This window comes from Pongo pygmaeus, chromosome X, assembly GCF_028885625.2.
Source record: "Pongo pygmaeus isolate AG05252 chromosome X, NHGRI_mPonPyg2-v2.0_pri, whole genome shotgun sequence".
Classification (NCBI taxonomy): Eukaryota; Metazoa; Chordata; class Mammalia; order Primates; family Hominidae; genus Pongo; species Pongo pygmaeus.
In genome coordinates this window covers 157,215,849-157,237,746 of record NC_072396.2, presented here as the reverse complement: position 1 = coordinate 157,237,746, position 21,898 = coordinate 157,215,849, and the positions used below count along the sequence as shown (strand labels likewise).

Genomic DNA, 21,898 nt, shown 5'->3' with positions numbered 1-21,898 from the left:
ACGAGCAATGAGAGTGATTTCTTGATATGGAATCTACTCCTAGTGAAGATGCTGTGAATATTGTTGAAATGACGACAAAGGATTTAGAATATTACATAAACTTAGTTGATAAAGCAGTGTCAGGGTTTAAGAGGATTGGCTCCAATTTTGAAAGAAGTTCTACTGTGGGTCAAATGCGACCAAACAGCATCACATGCTGAAGATAAATCTTTTGTGAAAAGAAGAGTCAATTGATGAGACAAACTTCATTGTTGTCTTATTTTAAGAAATTGCCACAGCTGCCCCAACCTTTAGCAACCACCACCCTGACTGGTCAGCAGCCGTCCACACTGAGGCAAAACCTTCTATCAGCAAGAAGATTATGACTTGTTGAAGCCTCAGATGATTCTTAGCATTTTTTAGCAATAAAGTGTTTTTAATTAAGGTATGTAAATTGATTTTTAGACATAATGCTATTGAACACTTAATAGAGTGCTGTACAGTATAAACGTAACTTTTATATGCACGGGAAACCAAAATATTTGTGACTCACTTAATTGTGATATTTGCTTTATTGCAGTGGCCTGGAACCAAACTCACAATATCCTGGAGGTATGCCTGAAGGTCTCACAGTCAGTTAGTGGCAGAGACAGAACCAAATTCTAGTCATTTGATTCTGGTCCTTTGAATTTACCACTGATCCATCTTTAGGGCTAGGAAAATGACTAAACTTGCATAACCTTGAGATAGTGTATTAGTAACGTCATTTTCATTTTTCAATGATGAATTATTATTATTATCATATTTTATCTAACCAGTAGTGGCAAATATGAGGTGCAATGGACATGTTTTAGTGTCGCTCTCATTAACTTGATAAACATATAGCATCAAGCAATTCATTTCTCTCTTTGGTGTTGGTGTCTTAGGTGTCTCATGTGTAAAATGAAGGGAGAGAATTATACAATATCTAAGGTTCTCCATAATTCTGACATGCCATGATTCCTTTTATCCCCAAACTACCTTTGAATTCAAACTATAGGATCTCGTTGCAGTTTACTTACTGAATAAGAAAGAGTTCTATTTAGGTTGCAGATTAAATCTGCTTCCCCACACAATAATTTAGTGCACATTAGGAGAAAAAAAATCAGTAATAAAGAATAAAACCATAGAACAATATATTGAAAATAATTTGGGGGTGATATTTTGCATTGATTTTTATTTATTTATTTATTTATTTTAGACAGGGTCTTGCTCTGTTGCCCAGGCTGGAGTGCAGTAGCATGATCTCAGCTCACTGCAACCTCCACTTCCCAGGCTTAAGTAATCCTCCAACCTCAGCCTCCCCAGTAAATGGGACTACAGGTGTGCCACCATGCCTAGCTAATTTTTGTGTTTTTGTAGAGGCAGGATTTCGCCATATTGTCCAGACTGGTCACAAACTAGCATTGCTTTTTGACTTAAAAGTTTTCAACTTTTTGATGAAGAATGATGCTAAGATATCAACAGTCACCAGGAGGAAATGGAAATGCATTCTTGTGGAAGCTAGTATTTCAGAAAGAAAGCACAGTGTATTGGCCTTATATTCAGGATTTTAAAGAATTGTTTAATTTTTCATTTTTGTGGGTACATCATAGGTATATATATTTATGGGGTGCATGAGATGTTTTGATACAGGCATGCAATATGAAATAATCACATCATGGAGAATGTGGTATCCATCCCCTCAAACATTTATTTAAAATGTACAATTAAATTATTACTACTGATGTCACCCTTTGTGCTATCAAATACTAGGTTTCATTCTTTTTATTGTTTTATACACATTAACCATCCCCACTTTCCCTCAACCACTCCACTATCCTTCCCAACCTCTAGTAACAATGCTTCTACTCTCTATCTCCATGAGTTCAATTGTTTTAATTTTTAGCTCCCATAAATAAATGACAACATGCAATTTTTGTCTTTTTGTGCCTGGCTTATTTCACTTAGCATAATGATCTCCAGTTTCATCCATGTTTTGCAAATGACAGGATCTCATTATTTTTATGACTGAATAGTACTCCATTGTGTACATGTATCACATTTTCTTTATCCAATCATCTATTATGGATATTTAGGTTGCTTCCAAATCTTACCGATTGTGAACAGTCCTGTGACAAACATGGGGGTGCGGATATCTCTTTGATATACTGATTTCCTTTCTTTGGGGTATATACCCAGCAGTGGGATTGCTGGATCATATGGTAGCTCTATTTTTAATATTTTGAGGAACCACCAAACTCTTCTCCATAGTAGTTGTACTAATTTACATCCCCACCAACAGTGTACGAGGGTTCCCTTTCCTCTACATTCTCGTCAGCATTTGTTATTTCCTGTCTTTTGGATGTAAGCCATTTTATCTGGGGTGAGATGATATGTTATTGTAGTTGTGATTTGCATTTCTCTGATGATCAGTGATATTAAGCACCTTTTCATATGCCTGTTTGTCATTTGTATGTCTTCTTTTGAGAAATGTCTATTCAAATATTCTGCCCATTTTTAATTGGATTATTATACTTTTTCCTACAGAGTTGTTTGAGCTCTTTATCTATTCTGGTTATTAATTCTTTGTCAGATGGATAGTTTGCAAATATTTTATCCCATTCTGTAGGTTGTCCCTTCACTTTGTTGATTGCTTCCTTTGCTGTGAAGAAGCTTTGTAATTTGATGTGATCCCATTTGTCGATTTTTGCTTTGGTTGCCTGTGCTTGTAGGGTATTGCTCAAGAAATTTTTGCCCAGACTGATGTCCTGGAGATGTTCCCCAAAGTTTTCTTGTAGTAGTCTTATAGTGTGAAGTCTTAGATTTCAGTCTTTTAATCCATTTTGATGTGATTTTTGTGTATTGCAAGAGATAGGGGTCTAGTTTCATTCTTCTGCATATGGATATCCAGTTTTCCCAGCACCATTTATTGAAGGGACTATCTTTTTTCCAGTGTATGTTCTTGATATTCAGCAAATAGGTTTCCCTATCCCCAGAGGATGAGGGTAGAAGTAGACTATATACAATTTAAGGATCTGTCTAACCCTGTTTTTCTGTGAACTTAAATTTCTCTGGGCTAGAAGTGAGGTAAGTTCTCAGTAACATTTCCCTTCTTTATTTTGATGCCTGTTTAATCATGCAACACAATTTGATGAACCAACTGTATGCCGGGAAATGTTCTCAGTGACATTTTGTCCAGAATTTCTACTTGTGTCTCTTTACTGCTGGGTTGGGGCCAGGATATATGCCTGGCAAAGCTCATACCAATGCTAGAGTAAGAGTTCAAGTATTAACCACAAATATGTAGTGATTGCTATTTTGGATAAGATATAGGTCTATGTAATTGGCCCAGTCTATTAATTGAAATCTTCTTGAATTACAATATCTAGTCATGTATTTTTTTTCCTATTAAGAACTATTATTTTTTTTTCTTTTCCTTGCATTGCCTTAGGCTGTCTCCTAAGCATGCCCCAGATATTCCTGATGACAGCACTGACAACATCACTATCTTCACCAGAATCTTGGATCGTCTTCTGGACGGCTATGACAACCGGCTGCGACCTGGGCTTGGCGGTCAGTCCTTTTAAGATCTTTGAAGTCCTTTTCAGATCTTCTTCTCGGCCACTGTTATCTAAAAAGAGTTATAAGGTGCCTTCAGTAGTCTATTGGCCAGTGAGATTAGTGTAAAGCTGAATTTCTTCCCTATGAGCACTAAAACTTAGTCATAATCCTTCATTTCAGTAGGTGATTTCTCTGGTCTGGCTTCAGAAGATTCTAGGTTTTTGCTAGGTGCATATGGAGTAATACGCAGATGTTCCATGACTCACAATGGTTTGACATATGATTTTTGTCTTTATGATGAGTTTATGGGACATAGCCCAATGGATTTAGACTTACTACATTTCCAATTTATGATGGGTTTATTGGGATGTGGTCTTATAAGTTGAGGAGCATCTCTACCTCAAGGTTAGACAATGCCCATTTCTAGTAACAGAATACCAATACCTGCCTGGGTGACTGGTGTGGTCCAGGAAAAGCTGAGAAACATGCCTTTGTTTTCAAAACCCTGAGCATGTATCAGCCTGACACTCCAAAAAGGAATAATCTACTGGCTATGTGAGATCTTAGTTGGCCATCAGTTTAGTATAATCAGCAATATGATCACAATAAGGTAAATATATTATAATATATCACGGGCTGTTATAAATTCACAAAATGTAATCTAATGCTATTTTATAATTTGTAGTCCATATTCAAATTTTTCCAATTATCCCCAAAATGTACTTTATAGAAATTTTCATTGATTTAGGATTCAATCCAGGATTATGCATTACATTTATTGTTGTGTCTGTTTAGCCTACACTCAGCATTTCTTTGTCTTTCATGACATTGATTAGATCTTCCATATTCATTTTCAAAGTAACACCATAGGAGTTAATTATGTCTTTATCAGCACATTACTCAAGAAGGGACTTGAAGTCTGTTTGCTCCATTACTGGTAATGTTAATTTAGATATTTACCAGGTTTCTGCACTCTAAAATTACTATTTTAAAAGTTTATAATTAATACGTAATTTGTGGAGAGATGTTCTAACACTATTTTATGCCTTTTCCAGCTTACACCCAATAGTCTTAGCAACTATAGATTATCCTTGTGAGACTAATAACAATTATGGTGGCAAAATGGTGATTTTCTAAAGCTATTATTATTCTACACTTATTAAATGACATTCTATTGTAAGAAAAAATCTTTCTTTCTCTTTAATTAATTAGCTAATGTCAGTATGAATGGATTCTTGCTTTATTCGATGGATTACAGTGCATTAATATCATTCATTTCAATAGACTATTTTGATTAAAATTTTTGCTAATAATTTCCCATATTCCCTAGTGGAAGCCTATTCCATTTGGTTTCTGTTTCCTTTTGATATGCTCTAATTTTTTGAGTACTTTCTTATTATATGGCATGACAGTATATTCCAGACTTATTTTGTACTTTCCATAATCCAGCCTTAGAATTAGTCATTTTTCCAAGAATAAATGGTACCTTTTGTGGGAAATTAAATTTAGAATCAAATTTCTGGCTGCTAGGTGTCCTCATTACTGCTAGGATCTTATTGCTTCCAGGATTTTTCAGTAGATAGAACTGGGAAAATAGCAAATGCACACACACTCACACATATACACACACAGATGTATTGTATATATGTATATGTATGTGTGTGTGCATGTATGGCAATGAGTTTACACTGGTACTACTAATTGCAGTCCAACAAGTACTTTTAATTGATACATGTACCCATTTGTTTAATCCTACAATATACAAAAATATTTTGAAATTACTACACCCATAGTACTACAATAAACACATTAAGTAAAGTTACATATATATTTGCAGTTTTTTCATTGTGTTTTGATTTTGGACTAAGGCTATGTAACACCTGCTTTTATATAAATAATGGATTAGAGGAGAGCGGTATTGAAGGAAGAGAGACCAGTCACAAATTAATTGCAGTTTTCTAGGATGAAAATAATGACTGTGTGAATGGAGAGAATTTGGTGACTGCTTAGATTATGGGGTTTGAAAAAGAGGAGGAGAAAGGGATAACTTCTAGGTTCCTGGCTTGTATGACTGGGTGGTGCTGTTTTCTAAAATAGCGAAGACTGGAGGGAGAATGGTGCAATTGCGTTTTGTTTCTTTTGGATTTGGGGTTGGAACAATTAATGTGGAAAGAAGAGAAAGAAAATAAGGACCAGATTTACTCTCCCATCTTAAACAACCACAAAGAAATGAACAAATATATAGTGTTTTATAGAAATCAAACAAAGGCAGCACAGGATATTGATACCTGAAAGAAAGAAAACAAACAAGGTGAGCTCTGTGATTGCTGATCCTTAACTGCCTGGAGCAAATTTTTAGGCTACAGTGCAGGGAGGGGAACCCAGATAGCGTCTGGTGGACTGTTTCAGTTGAGAAGAAGTTGAGAAATTGGGGAGGCCAAGGTTATTAATTCATAAGGCAGAGGAGAAGATAGAGCTGCATGGAGACCAAAAAGTTGTGGAGAGAAAGACAGACAGAGAGAGAGAGAGAGAGAGAGAGAAAGGCAGAAATCTGTAGAGGGTGCTTCACAAGTTTTCAAGTATGTATTCCTTACCTCACAACTCAAGGATCTACTCCTTACCTCACAACTCAAGGATGAGGAAAAGACCACTGGAAACAGTGGGTTAAAACATCAGGGTTTGGAATAACTTGTGTTTTCACCAACCAGAGTTTCCATCACTCTATTTAGTGGAAACACTTTTAACACCTGGTACATGGGGTAGGGTACTCAGAAGAATATGGCCTCAGTGGCATGGCAAAATTATCCCAAGACTAAAGGCTGCTCTAGTCCCACATGACAAAGGTTAAAATCAAGCTTCAAAGAATTTAACTATTTCTAAGTAACACATTATCTCAGAACAAAAATCAAAAATATTTATAGCATTAAAAATCTGATATGTAACAACGTGGAATTCACGATGATTCCAGTCAAAAGTTTCCAGTCAAAATATTTGAGAAAATTTTCTGGAAAAAAATTTCCAGTCAAAAATTACCAAGCATGCAAAGAAACAAGAAACTACAACCCGAAAAGGACAGAAACGCTAATGAGCCTGAGGATATAGCAATAATAATTAGCAAAAACAAGACATGGAGAGAAAAAAAGACTGAAAAATGAAAGGGAAATCAGTGCACTGTGGTATAGCTTCATGTAGTCTAATGTAACTGTAATGGGATTATCTGAAGGGGGCAGAAAATATACTTGAAGAAAAACTGGTCAAAAAATTCTGACTTTTTGGGCAAATGACATTAACAGACATTTCTCAAAAGAATATATATAAATGGTTAAGAAACATATGAAAAACTGCTCAACGTCACTAATCATCAGGGAAATGCAAATTAAAACCACAGTGAGATACTACATTCCTCCTGCAAGAATGACCATTATTAAAAAGTCAATAAGGCTGGGTGCAGTGGCTCACGCCTATAATCCCAAAACTTTGAGAGGCTGAGGTGGGTGGATCACGAGGTCAGGAGTTCGAGTCCAGACTGGCTAATATGATGAAGCCCCGTCTCTACTAAAAATACAAAAATTAGCCAGGCGTGGTGAGGTGTGCCTGTAGTCCCAGCTACTCGGGAGGCTGAGGCAGGAGAATTGCTTGAACCCAGGAGACGGAGGTTGCAGTGACCCGAGATCACACCACTGCATTGCAGCCTGGGCAATAGAGTGAGACTCCATCTAAAATAAAATAAAATAAAATAAAATAAAAGTCAGGCTGGGCGTGGTGGCTCATGCCTGTAATCCCAGCACTTTTGGAGGCCGAGGCAGGTAGATCACAAGGTCAAGAGATCGAGACCATCCTGGCCAACATTGTGAAACCCTGTCTCTACTAAAAATACAAAAAAATTAGCTGGGGGTAGTGGTGTGTGCCTGTAGTCCCAGCTAGTTGGGAGGCTGAGGCAGGAGAATGGCTTGAATCCGGGAGGCAGAGATGGTAGTGAGCCAAGATCACGCCACTGCACTCCAGCCTGGCAACAGAGCAAGACTCAAAAAAAAAAAAAAAAAAAGTCAATAGATGTTGTTATGGATATGGTGAAAGGGAAACGTTTATACACTGCTAGTGGGCATGTAAATTAGTACAACCTCTATGGAAAACAGTATGGAGATTCCTTAAAGAACTAAAAGTATAGCTACCATTTGATCCAGTAATCCCACTACTTGGTATCTATTAAAAGGAAAAGAAGTCATTATATAAAGAAGACACATGCACACATATGTTTATTGCAGCCCAATTCACAATTGCAAAGATATGGAACCAACCTAAGTGCCCATCAACCCATGAGTGGAAAAAGAAAATGTGATACATACACATTGTGGAATACTACTTGGCCATAAAAAGGAGTGGAATAATGTCCTTGCAGTAACTTGGGTGGATGGAGCTGGAGGCCATTATTCTAAGTGAAATAACTAAGAAATGGAAAACCAAATACTATATGTTCTCACTTAAAGTGAGAACAAAGCTATGATTACACAAAGGCAGAGTGATAAAATGGACTTTGGAGACTCAGAAGTGGGAGATTGAGAGGGAGATATGGGATAAAAAAGCACATATTGGGTACAACGTACACTACTCAGGTGATGGGTACACTAAAATCTCAGAATTCACCACTATATAATTCATCCGTGTAACCAAAAACACTTGTACCCCAAAGGGTATTGAAATAAAAATATTAAACAATTCTAACTTTGATTAAAATTGCAATCTCCCCAACCAAGAAAGTCAACAACTCCAAGGACAAGAAGCATGAAGAAAATTGCACCAAGAGAAAGGAGAAAATTGCTTAGAACCAATGATAAAAAGAAAATCTGAAAAGCAAATAGAGTAAAAGAAGACATTATGTACAGATGAAAAACTTTAGAAGGATACTAGACTTTTTGTCACAAGGTAGTGGAGCAACATCTTTAAAGTACTGAGAGAAAAACAAAAGCCAGCCTAGGATTCTTTAACCAGAGAAAATAAATTTCCCCCCAAAAGGCAAAATAAACACGTTTTTCAAACACATAAACACTTAAAAAGATTCATCACCAGCAGATCTGCACTGGAAGAAATGTGTCAGCACAAGGAAAATGATGCCAGATAGAAATCTGGATCTATACAAAGAAGGGAAGGGCAGTGGAAATGGAAACTGTGGGTAAATGTAAAATAGTTCCTCATTTAAAAATTCTCACTAAATGATAAGTAAATATTTAAAGAAAAAATAATAACCATGTATTGTGTAGCTTGTAATATATGTATAAGGAAAATGTATGTCAATGAAAGCACAAAGAAGTGGAAATATGCCATTGAACAGTTTTATATTACACAGAAAGTGAGATAATATTACCTGTAGGTAAACTGTGATAAGGATGTGCGCTATAGAACTTGAAAATGATAGCTAATAAAGCAACGAAGGATATAAAAATGTAATAAGAAAAATATTCAATCCATAGGAAGGCAGAAAAAGAGGAAAAGCTAACAAAGAATAGAAAAAACAAACAGAAAACAAATAGCAAGGTTGTAGATTTAAACTTAACTACACAGATAATCTCATTAAATATAAATCATCTAACACCCACATTTAAAGGCAGAGGTGGTCAGATTGGATTTAAAAAGAGCAAATTTCTCCCTGAGAGAAATGCACTTTAAATATAAAACCACAAGTGGGTTAAAGATAAAATGATAGGAAAAGATGCATCATACTAACACAAATTAAAAGAAGGTTGGAGTAGTTATTTTAATATCAGAAAAAGTAGACATGAGAGCAAAGAATATTACTAGGAGTACAGACTGAGAAGTGAAACGAGAAAGAGATAGTCTATAATATAGTTAGAGATTTCAACAATGCCCAAATTAGATAATGGAACAAGTAGACAGAAAATAAGTAAAGGAAGCAGAAACTTGACGCATGCTAACAACCAACTTGACCTAACTGACATTTATAGAACATTCCAATCAACAACAGCAAAATACACATTCTCTTCAAGTGTACTGGAACATTTATGAAAATAGACCATATTGTCAAGCATTATAACATTAAAAAAAAAATTACAACATAGGCTGGGGGCAGTGGCTCACGTCTGTAATCCCAGCACTTTGGGAGGCCAAGGTGGGCAGATCATCTGAGGTCAGGAGTTTGAGACCAGCCTGGCCAACATGGTGAAACCCCGTCTCTACTAAAAATACAAAAATTATCCGGGCGTGGTGGCACGTCCTAGCTACTTGGGAGGCTGAGGCAGGAGAATTACTTGAACCTGGGAGGTGGAGGTTGCAATGAGCCGAGATCACATCACTGCACTCCAGTCTGGGCGACAGAGCAAGACTCCGTCTTAAAAAAAAAAAAAAAATTACAACATAATAGGGTGTTCTTTCCCGACTTTATGTTTTTGTTTGTTTTGTTGAAGATTAATTGGCTGTATTTGAGTTTATTTATTAATATTGTTAAAATGACAATACTACCCAAAGCAATTTACAGACTCAATGTAATCTCTACCAATATACCAATGACGTTCTTCATAGAAATAGGAAAAAAAAATCCTTAAATATACATAGGATGACAAGAGGCCCCAAATGGCCAAAGCAATTTGAAAATAAATAACAAAACTGGAGGCATCACACTCCTGATTTCAAAATCAACTGTGAAACTGTAGTAATCAAAACAGCATCATACTGGCATAAAAACTGACACATAAACCAGTGGAACAGAGTAGAAAACCCAGATATAAATCCACATGTTTACAGCCAATTTATCTTGGACGAAAGATCCAAGAACATACAATGATAAAAGGACAGTCGCTTCAACAAATAATGCTGGGAAAACTGGATAATTATATGCAGAAGAATGAAACTCAACCGCTATCTCTCATCATACACAATAATCAAATCAAAATGAATTAAATACTAAAATCTAAGACCTGAACTATAAAACTGTTGGAAGAAAATATTGGAGAAATGCTCCAGGAAGTTGGTCTGGGCAAATACTATTTTTGTAAGACCTCAAAAGCACAGACGACAAAAGCAAAAATAAACAAATGGGATTCTATCTAGCTAAAACGCTTCTGTGCTGCAAAGGAAACAATCAATAAACTGAAGAGACACCCACAAAATGGGAGAAAATATTTGCAAGCTACCTATCTGACAAGAGATTAACAACTAGAATATGTAAGGATCTCAAAAAACTCAATAGCAAAAAATAAATAATCCAATTTAAAAATGGACAAAAGATCTGAATAGACATTTCTCAGAAGAAGACATACAAATGGCCAAGAGGTATATGTAAAAATGCTCAAAATCATTAACAATCAGGGAAATGCACATCGAAACTACAATTATATATCATCTCAACTCAGTTAAAATGGCTGTTATCCAAAAGTTGGACAATAACAGATGCTGGTGACAATACAGTAAAAGGAGAGCCCTTGGACACTGTGAGTGGAATGTAAATCAGTATGGGCACTATGCAGAATAGTGTGGCGATTATTCAGAAAACTAAAAACAGAGCTACCATATGATCCAGCAATTGTACTATTGGGTATACATCTAAAATAAATCAATATATCCAACAGATATCTGTACTCCCATGTTTATTACAGCACTATTTACAATAGCCAAAATATGGAATCGACCTAAGTGCCCATTAACAGATGAATGGATAAAGAAAATGTGGTATATGTACATCATGGAATATTATTCAGCCATGGAAAATTACAAAATCTCTTTTTTCTGTTTTTATTTGTTGTTTGTTTTTTAATTTTTTTTTTAAGGCAGGGTCTTGCTCTGTTGCCTGAGCTGGAGTGCAGTAGCATGATCATGGCTCCCTGCAGCCTTGATCTCCTGGGCTCAAGGGATCTTCCTTCCTTAGCCTCCTGAGTAGCTGGGACTACAGGCTAATTTATTTTTTATATTTATTTTTTGTAGAGACAGGGTCTCACTATGTTGCCCAGGCTGGTCTTGAACTCCTGGTTGACTCAAACAATTCTCCCACCTTAGCCTCCCAAATTGCTAGGATTACAGTTGTGAGTCACCATGCCCAACCAAAATAATGAATTCCTGTCATTTGCAGCAACATGGGTGGAACTGGAGGTCTTTGTTAAGTTAAACAAGCCAAGCACAGAAAGACAAATATCACATGTTCTCATTCATGTGTGGACCTTAAAATAGTGGATCCCATGGATTTAGAGAGTAGATCGGTGGTTACTAGAGGCTGGGAAGGGTAGGAGGAAGCGAGAGATGAAGAGAAGTTGATTAGGTATAAATATACAGTTAGATAGTAAAAATAAGACCTAGTGTTAGTACAATCAATAGGGTGACTTTAGTTTACAATGATGTATTTTTATTTTAAGATAGCTAGGAGTGAAAAATTTGAATGGTTCTAGCACAAAGAAAAGACGCATATCTAAGGTGATGGATATCCTAAGTACACTGATTTAATCTTTACAAACTATATGAATATATTAAATTATCACATGTATCCCAAAGCCATGTACATCTGTTATGCACCAGTAAATTTTTTTTAAATATTTTATCTTGATTCTGAGCATTATCTTTGGGGGAATCCACATGACCAAACACTCTGCAACCATAACCTGCAGTTTTCCTCTCCTTGTATCTTTTTAGTGGATAGATTAATCAAATCTGAATCCATCTAGAAGGGGAATTAGAAGACATCTATGACTCTGACTTGTCTCTTATAGCCAACAGATTTCCTCTTGAAGCTGTTTGAAATATAATTGGGGGACCACTTGAGTTCCCTTTGAGACATGTTATTCTGTGACTCCTAAAATCATTTTCTGCATAATATTTAAAACTCTTCCTGAAACCAGCTTCTGGAAATTATAATGCAGAGTCTTCTGAAGACTCCGAATTACAAAACTGGGGTCTTTTAGGAGGCCAGCAAAGTGCTTTTCTCTTTATTAATTAGCTGTTCCTGAAAGGTTCAGTTCTACTCATCTTGTTTTCTGGTCTCACTGAATTTTGTATGAACTAAGAAATTTCACCAAACTCACATAAAGGCAGCAAGTATTTCTAGATGAGTATGTTGTCTTAGGAAAACGTTGCTCATTGACAAATTATACATTTATTTATTTTATTTTTTTATTTTTTTAGGGTATAAAATTTTATTTATTTTTTTTTCTTTTATTATTATTATTATTATTATCATTATTATACTTTAGGTTTTATGGTACATGTGCGCAATGTGCAGGTAAGTTACATATGTATACATGTGCCATGCTGGTGCGCTGCACCCACCAACTCGTCATCTAGCATTAGGTATATCTCCCAATGCTATCCCTCCCCCCTCCCCCCACCCCACAACAGTCCCTGAAGTGTGATGTTCCCCTTCCTGTGTCCATGTGTTCTCATTGTTCAATTCCCACCTATGAGTGAGAATATGCGGTGTTTGGTTTTTTGTTCTTGCGATAGTTTACTGAGAATGATGATTTCCAGTTTCATCCATGTCCCTACAAAGGACGTGAACTCATCATTTTTTATGGCTGCATAGTATTCCATGGTGTATATGTGCCACATTTTCTTAATCCAGTCTATCATTGTTGGACATTTGGGTTGGTTCCAAGTCTTTGCTATTGTGAATAATGCCGCAATAAACATACGTGTGCATGTGTCTTTATAGCAGCATGATTTATAGTCCTTTGGGTATATACCCAGTAATGGGATGGCTGGGTCGAATGGAATTTCTAGTTCTAGATCCCTGAGGAATCGCCACACTGACTTCCACAATGGTTGAACTAGTTTACAGTCCCACCAACAGTGTAAAAGTGTTCCTATTTCTCCACATCCTCTCCAGCACCTGTTGTTTCCTGACTTTTTAATGATTGCCATTCTAACTGGTGTGAGATGGTATCTCATTGTGGTTTTGATTTGCATTTCTCTGATGGCCAGTGATGGTGAGCATTTTTTCATGTGTTTTTTGGCTGCATAAATGTCTTCTTTTGAGAAGTGTCTGTTCATGTCCTTCGCCCACTTTTTGATGGGGTTGTTTGTTTTTTTCTTGTAAATTTGTTGGAGTTCATTGTAGATTCTGGATATTAGCCCTTTGTCAGATGAGTTGGTTGCGAAAATGTTCTCCCATTTTGTAGGTTGCCTGTTCACTCTGATGGTAGTTTCCTTTGCTGTGCAGAAGCTCTTTAGTTTAATTAGATCCCATTTGTCAATTTTGGCTTTTGTTGCCATTGCTTTTGGTGTTTTAGACATGAAGTCCTTGCCCATGCCTATGTCCTGAATGGTAATGCCAAGGTTTTCTTCTAGGGTTTTTATGGTTTTAGGTCTAACATTTAAGTCTTTAATCCATCTTGAATTGATTTTTGTATAAGGTGTAAGGAAGGGATCCAGTTTCAGCTTTCTACATATGGCTAGCCAGTTTTCCCAGCACCATTTATTAAATAGGGAATCCTTTCCCCATTTCTTGTTTTTCTCAGGTTTGTCAAAGATCAGATACTTGTAGATATGTGGCATTATTTCTGACGGCTGTGTTCTGTTCCATTGATCTATATCTCTGTTTTGGTACCAGTACCATGCTGTTTTGGTTACTGTAGCCTTGTAGTATAGTTTGAAGTCAGGTAGTGTGATGCCTCCAGCTTTGTTCTTTTGGCTTAGGATTGACTTGGCGATGCGGGCTCTTTTTTGGTTCCATATGAACTTTAAAGTAGTTTTTTCCAATTCTGTGAAGAAAGTCATTGGTAGCTTGATGGGGATGGCATTGAATCTGTAAATTACCTTGGGAAGGATGGCCATTTTCATGATATTGATTCTTCCTACCCATGAGCATGGAATGTTCTTCCATTTGTTTGTATCCTCTTTTATTTCCTTGAGCAGTGGTTTGTAGTTCTCCTTGAAGAGGTCTTTCACATCCCTTGTAAGTTGGATTCCTAGGTATTTTATTCTCTTTGAAGCAATTGTGAATGGGAGTTCACTCATGATTTGGCTCTCTGTTTGTCTGTTATTGATGTATAAGAATGCTTGTGATTTTTGCACATTGATTTTGTATCCTGAGACTTTGCTGAAGTTGCTTATCAGCTTAAGGAGATTTTGGGCTGAGACAATGGGGTTTTCTAGATATACTATCATGTCATCTGCAAACAAGGACAATTTGACTTCCTCTTTTCCTAATTGAATACCCTTTATTTCCTTCTCCTGCCTAATTGCCCTGGCCAGAACTTCCAACACTATGTTGAATAGAAGTGGCGAGAGAGGGCATCCTTGTCTTGTGCCAGTTTTCAAAGGGAATGCTTCCAGTTTTTGCCCATTCAGTATGATATTGGCTGTGGGTTTGTCATAAATAGCTCTTATTATTTTGAGATACGTCCCATCAATTCCTAATTTATTGAGAGTTTTTAGCATGAAGGGTTGTTGAATTTTGTCAAAGGCCTTTTCTGCATCTATTGAGATAATCATGTGGTTTTTGTCTTTGGTTCTGTTTATATGCTGGATTACATTTATTGATTTGCGTATATTGAACCAGCCTTGCATCCCAGGGATGAAGCCCACTTGATCATGGTGGATAAGCTTTTTGATGTGCTGCTGGATTCTGTTTGCCAGTATCTTATTGAGGATTTTTGCATCAATGTTCATCAAGGATATTGGTCTAAAATTCTCTTTTTTTGTTGTGTCTCTGCCAGGCTTTGGTATCAGGATGATGCTGGCCTCATAAAATGAGTTAGGGAGGATTCCCTCTTTTTCTATTGATTGGAATAGTTTCAGAAGGAATGGTACCAGCTCCTCCTTATACCTCTGGTAGAATTCGGCTGTGAACCCATCTGGTCCTGGACTTTTTTTGGTTGGTAAGCTATTGATTATTGCCACAATTTCAGCTCCTGTTATTGGTCTATTCAGAGATTCAACTTCTTCCTGGTTTAGTCTTGGGAGGGTGTATGTGTTGAGGAATTTATCCATTTCTTCTAGATTTTCTAGTTTATTTGCATAGAGGTGTTTGTAATATTCTCTGATGGTAGTTTGTATTTCTGTGGGATCGGTGGTGATATCCCCTTTATCATTTTTTATTGCATCTATTTGATTCTTCTCTCTTTTTTTCTTTATTAATCTTGCTAGCGGTCTATCAATTTTGTTGATCCTTTCAAAAAACCAGCTCCTGGATTCATTTATTTTTTGAAGGGTTTTTTGTGTCTCTATTTCCTTCAGTTCTGCTCTGATTTTAGTTATTTCTTGCCTTCTGCTAGCTTTTGAATGTGTTTGCTCTTGCTTTTCTAGTTCTTTTAATTGTGATGTTAGGGTGTCAATTTTGGATGTTTCCTGCTTTCTCTTGTGGGCATTTAGTGCTATAAATTTCCCTCTACACACTGCTTTGAATGCATCCCAGAGATTCTGGTATGTTGTGTCTTGGTTCTCGTTGGTTTCAAAGAACATCTTTATTTCTGCCTTCATTTCGTTATGTACCCAGTAGTCATTCAGGAGCAGGTTATTCAGTTTCCACGTAGTTGAGCGGTTTTGAGTGAGATTCTTAATCCTGAGTTCTAGCTTGATTGCACTGTGATCTGAGAGACAGTTTGTTACAATTTCTGTTCTTTTACATTTATTGAGGAGAGCTTTACTTCCAAGTATATGGTCAATTTTGGAATAGGTGTGGTGTGGTGCTGAAAAAAATGTATATTCTGTTGATTTGGGGTGGAGAGTTCTGTAGATGTCTATTAGGTCTGCTTGGTGCAGAGCTGAGTTCAATTCCTGGGTATCCTTGTTGACTTTCTGTCTCGTTGATCTGTCTAATGTTGACAGTGGGGTGTTAAAGTCTCCCATTATTAATGTGTGGGAGTCTAAGTCTCTTTGTAGGTCACCCAGGACTTGCTTTATGAATCTGGGTGCTCCTGTATTGGGTGCATATATATTTAGGACAGTTAGCTCTTCTTGTTGAATTAATCCCTTTACCATTATGTAATGGCCTTCTTTGTCTCTTTTGATCTTTGTTGGTTTAAAGTCTGTTTTATCAGAGACTAGGATTGCAACCCCTGCCTTTTTTTGTTTTCCATTTGCTTGGTAGATCTTCCTCCATCCTTTTATTTTGAGCCTATGTGTGTCTCTGCACGTGAGATGGGTTTCCTGAATACAGCACACTGAGGGGTCTTGAGTCTTTATCCAATTTGCCAGTCTGTGTCTTTTAATTGGAGCATTTAGTCCATTTACATTTAAAGTTAATATTGTTATGTGTGAATCTGATCCTGTCATTATGATGTTAGCTGGATATTTTTCTCGTTAGTTGATGCAGTCTCTTCCTAGTCTCGATGGTCTTTACATTTCGGTATGATTTTGCAGTGGCTGGTACCGGTTGTGCCTTTCCATGTTTAGCGCTTCCTTCAGGAGCTCTTTTAGGGCAGGCCTGGTGGTGACAAAATCTCTCAGCATTTGCTTGTCTGTAAAGTATTTTATTTCTCCTTCACTTATGAAGCTTAGTTTGGCAGGATATGAAATTCTGGGTTGAAAATTCTTTTCTTTAAGAATGTTGAATATTGGCCCCCACTCTCTTCTGGCTTGTAGGGTTTCTGCCGAGAGATCCGCTGTTAGTCTGATGGGCTTCCCTTTGATGGTAACCCGACCTTTCTCTCTGGCTGCCCTTAACATTTTTTCCTTCATTTCAACTTTGGTGAATCTGACAATTATGTGTCTTGGAGTTGCTCTTCTCGAGGAGTATCTTTGTGGCGTTCTCTGTATTTCCTGAATCTGAATGTTGGCCTGCCTTGCTAGATTGGGGAAGTTCTCCTGGATAATATCCTGCAGAGTGTTTTCCAACTTGTTTCCATTCTCCCCGTCACTTTCAGGTACACCAATCAGACGTAGATTTGGTCTTTTCACATAGTCCCACATTTCTTGGAGGCTTTGCTCGTTTCTTTTTATTCTTTTTTCTCTAAACTTCCCTTCTCGCTTCATTTCATTCATTTCATCTTCCAGGGCTGATACCCTTTCTTCCATTTGATCGCATCGGCTCCTGAGGCTTCTGCATTCTTCACGTAGTTCTCGAGCCTTGGTTTTCAGCTCCATCAGCTCCTTTAAGCACTTCTCTGTATTGGTTATTCTAGTTATACATTCTTCTAAATTTTTTTCAAAGTTTTCAACTTCTTTGCCTTTGGTTTGAATATCCTCCCGTAGCTCGGAGTAATTTGATCGTCTGAAGCCTTCTTCTCTCAGCTCGTCAAAGTCATTCTCCGTCCAGCTTTGTTCCGTTGCTGGTGAGGAACTGCGTTCCTTTGGAGGAGGAGAGGTACTCTGCTTTTTAGAGTTTCCGGTTTTTCTGGTCTGTTTTTTCCCCATCTTTGTGGTTTTATCTACTTTTGGTCTTTGATGATGGTGATGTACAGATGGGTTTTTGGTGTGGATGTCCTTTCTGTTAGTTTTCCTTCTAACAGACAGAACCCTCAGCTGCAGGTCTGTTGGAGTACCTGGCCGGCCGTGTGAGGTGTCAGTCTGCCCCTGCTGGGGGGTGCCTCCCAGTTAGGCTGCTCGGGGGTCAGGGGTCAGGAACCCACTTGAGGAGGCAGTCAGCCCGTTCTCAGATCTCCAGCTGCGTGCTGGGAGAACCACTGCTCTCCTCACAGCTGTCAGACAGGGACATTTAAGTCTGCAGAGGTTACTGCTGTCTTTTTGTTTGTCTGTGCCCTGCCCCCAGAGGTGGAGCCTACAGAGGCAGGCAGGCCTCCTTGAGCTGTGGTGGGCTCCACCCAGTTCAAGCTTCCAGGCTGCTTTGTTTACCTAAGTGAGCCTGGGCAATGGCGGGCGCCCCTCCCCCAGCCTCGCTGCCGACTTGCTGTTTGATCTCAGACTGCTGTGCTAGCAATCAGCGAGACTCCGTGGGCATAGGACCCTCTGAGCCAGGTGCGGGCTATACTCTCCTGGGGCACCGGTTCCTAAGCCCGTCGGAAAAGCACAGTATTCGGGTGGGAGTGGCCCGATTTTCCAGGTGCCGTCTGTCACCCCTGTAAGGGGAACTCCCTGACCCCTTGCGCTTCCCGAGTGAGGCAATGCCTCGCCCCTGCTTCGGCTGGCGCACGGTGCGCTCACCCACTGACCTGCGCCCACTGTCTGGCACTCCCTAGTGAGATGAACACGGTACCTCAGATGGAAATGCAGAAATCACCCGTCTTCTGCGTCGCTCGCGCTGGGAGTTGTAGACCGGAGCTGTTCCTATTCGGCCATCTTGGCTCCTCCCCGACAAATTATACATTTAAACTTACGGGATTGGTGGGATGATTGTCAAGCAAGGGATGGAAACCCATGGTTGGTGATGAAGATGTTTGTCTGGCTGCCAAAAGGATTTTATTTTTGTTACATTAGAACAAGAAACAGGTTTAAATTGTACACGATCCAAGCTACATATTCCTTAGGAGTGATATGGAGAAGTGGAGCCATTGTGAGCTGAAGCAGGAACAGTTTCTTAGCATTAACTTGGTCATTGGCTATGTTAAAATCACTCTTCTGGAGCCATTATTATAACTAAGTTTTGAGTATAAGTGTCATTGGCAGGAGCAAAAAATTAAAGGAGGGAGGTATTGAATATAAAGAATAAAGGCCTATGGTGGGGTGGAATACAAAAAATCTTTAACATAGATCTCAGCAACTGCCCTTTTGGGGGCCAACAGTTGTTCCTTTCCTTGGACCTCAGTGCTAAATAAATCAAGAAAATATACTTCAAAAAACTTTGAAATTGGCAGGATGCTGGTTTACCCCTGTAATCCCAACACTTTGGGAGGTTAAGGCAGGAGGATCGCTTGAGGCTGGGCGTTTAAGAGCAGCCTGGGTAATATAGTGAGACCCTGTCTCTACAAATCAATAAAAAAATTAGCTGGGCATGGTAGCATGCAACCGTAGTCCCAGCTACTCGAGAGGCTGAGGTAGCAGGATCGCTTGAGCTCAAGAATTAGAGGCAGTGAGCCATAACTGTGCCACTGTACTTCAGCCTGGGTAAACAGAAAGAGACTCAGTCTCTGAAAAAAAATAATCTTTGAAGTTTCAGGTGGTGGGTATAGTAAAAGCCCAGACATCACCACTATGCAATATATCCAGGTAACACAACTGCACTTGTACACTTAAATCTATAAAAATAAAATTTAAAAAATGCTTTGAAGGTTTTAATAGTTCCAGAGGTGAAAGATTTCTTTGATATTTGTTCTGACTGCAGAAGGGCTCCTTCTAGCTTTCTTTTTCCCAGTTTCTCTCCAGCAAACTAGCTGGTCTACAGTTTAGCCTATATGTCCAATGTATCGTTCAGTTTTCTGCTAATTGCCTTTCACTACAGTCTCCATTGTTTTTGAGAGCACCCCTAGGCTTGAGCTTCTCCATACTTTGCTGCAAATGAAGTCAGTTCCTTTGGGGAACGATCTGATGCTCTGTCTTCTATGGTCTGCTTCTCTCTTGGGCAAAATCTCTAAGCTATGGTTCTAGTTCTTGGGGTGAGAACAAGGCACACTTTTCTCTGAGGAACGACCCTATGTTAGTTGCTGAGTGCTTGGTATAGGGGTGATGGCAATGGCCCCAGGTCTCCTCAGCTTGTATTTTTTAGAATGGACCACTGCTCCATTAGCCAGATCAAGGGAACTGGAGGCCACAGTACTCTCAGCAGTGCTATTCCCAAGTTACAGTCTCCATGCAGTAAGTGAGGGCTGGGAGCAAGAAAGGAAGAAACTCTCAGCCAAAGTTGCTTAGAATTTAGCTCAGCAACAGGTAGCTTATTCCTGGATGAGAAATGCTGATGTCATGCCTTACCCAGGAAGATAGCTCTTCAATTGGGAGATGGGGGAAGAGAGAGCCCTGTGTTCTTGGTTGCACACATCCAGAATAGAGTTTCTGTTTCACTGAGCTGGGGGGTGGGTGGGAATGGTTCTCGGTTTAAATATTCTAACCTCTTGCTTTCTTACTCAGTTTTAGTAGATTTTCTTGAATACATTTTTTCTTGAATAAATTTTTTTTTAATTTTATGTATGCCCATAGAGCATTTTCAGAAACTTTATTTCGTTGTTTCAAAAATAAATTTTAGACCAGGCATAGTGGCTCACACCTGTAATCCCAGCACTTAGGGAGGCAAGGGCATGAAGATACATTGAGCCCAGGAATTTGAGAACAGGCCGGGCAACATAGCCAGACCCCATTCTTCACAGAAAGGAAAAATAATAATAATAAATTTCCATTTCACTGAGGAGCAGGTCTGCAGAGTTCTTCATGTTTTCATATCAGAAGTGAAACTTCTAGTAGCTTTTTTTGTAGATTCATCAGATAATATGCTTAAATGATTATGTCCTATAGGAAGAAAGACCATTTTAATTCTTCCTGTGCAATATGGATGCTCTTTTTTCTTTCTTTATTGCACTGAGTAGACTTCACATATAATGTTGAATAGACATGGTGAAAGCAGACACCATTGTCTTGTTCCTGATCTTAGGGAGAAAGGATTCAGTCTTTCAACATTAAATATGATGATAGGTGTAGGTTTTTCCTAGATGAAATTTATCCATTTTGGGAAGTTTTCTTCTACTCCTAGTTTGCTAAAAGTTTTTAACAGGAATGTCAGAATTTTTCAATTGTTCCTTCTCTGTCTATTAGGCTAGTTATATAATTTTTCTTTTTAGTGTGTTGATATAGTAAATAACAATGATTGATTTACATATGTTTAGGCCAAACTTCATTCTCGTGATAAATGTCACTTCTATCTTAATTACTATATATTTATGATAGGTTTGATATCTGGTAATATAAGTCATCCAGCCTTGTTATTTTCAAGATTATCTTGACTATTCATGGCCTTTCGAATTTCTAGATAAACTTTATAATCAGCTTATCATTTTCTGAGAAAAAAATCTACTCAGGTTGGCTTCATATTGAATATATAAGTAAACTTGTAGAGTTTCAAAAATTCTTTATAATACTGAATGTTCTAATTCATAAATTAGTATATTCCTCTTAATTTTATTTTGTAATTTCTCTCAATAATGTTTTGCCCTTTTCATTTTCGAGGTCTTACATATTTTTGCTTGATCTATGTCTTGAGATATGGTTTTTCATGCCATTTTAAGAATTTGTTCTTCAATATAGGGGGATTAGGGCAAAAGAAAGATAAAATAACATTTGTTATAGCTATGTAGAGATACGATTGGTTTTACACATTGCCCTTGTATCTAGAAGCCTTTTTGTACTAACTTATTAATTCCAACATTTGTCTACAATTTCTTTTAGATTTTCTGCATACAAATTCGTATCATCTTCAATTAGAGTAGAACAGAAGAGGTAATAGCAGCTATCCTTGTTTTGTTTCTTATTTCAGTGGAAAGCTTTTGATATTTCACCATTAATAATGGAATTTGTTGTAGGT

The 21,898-nt window shown here is 37.9% G+C and overlaps 1 protein-coding gene across 3 annotated transcripts in view; it reads left to right on the top strand.

Annotated features, from left to right (window-relative positions):
- GABRA3 (gamma-aminobutyric acid type A receptor subunit alpha3) overlaps nucleotides 1-21,898 on the top strand; it is a 288,046-nt gene that overhangs the window by 106,961 nt on the left and 159,187 nt on the right. For all 3 annotated transcript variants that reach the window (XM_054472831.2, XM_054472832.1, XM_054472830.2), the window contains exon 3: nucleotides 3,452-3,573. In XM_054472831.2, the coding sequence (XP_054328806.1) occupies nucleotides 3,452-3,573 (122 nt within the window). The remainder of the gene's footprint in view (nucleotides 1-3,451; nucleotides 3,574-21,898) is intronic.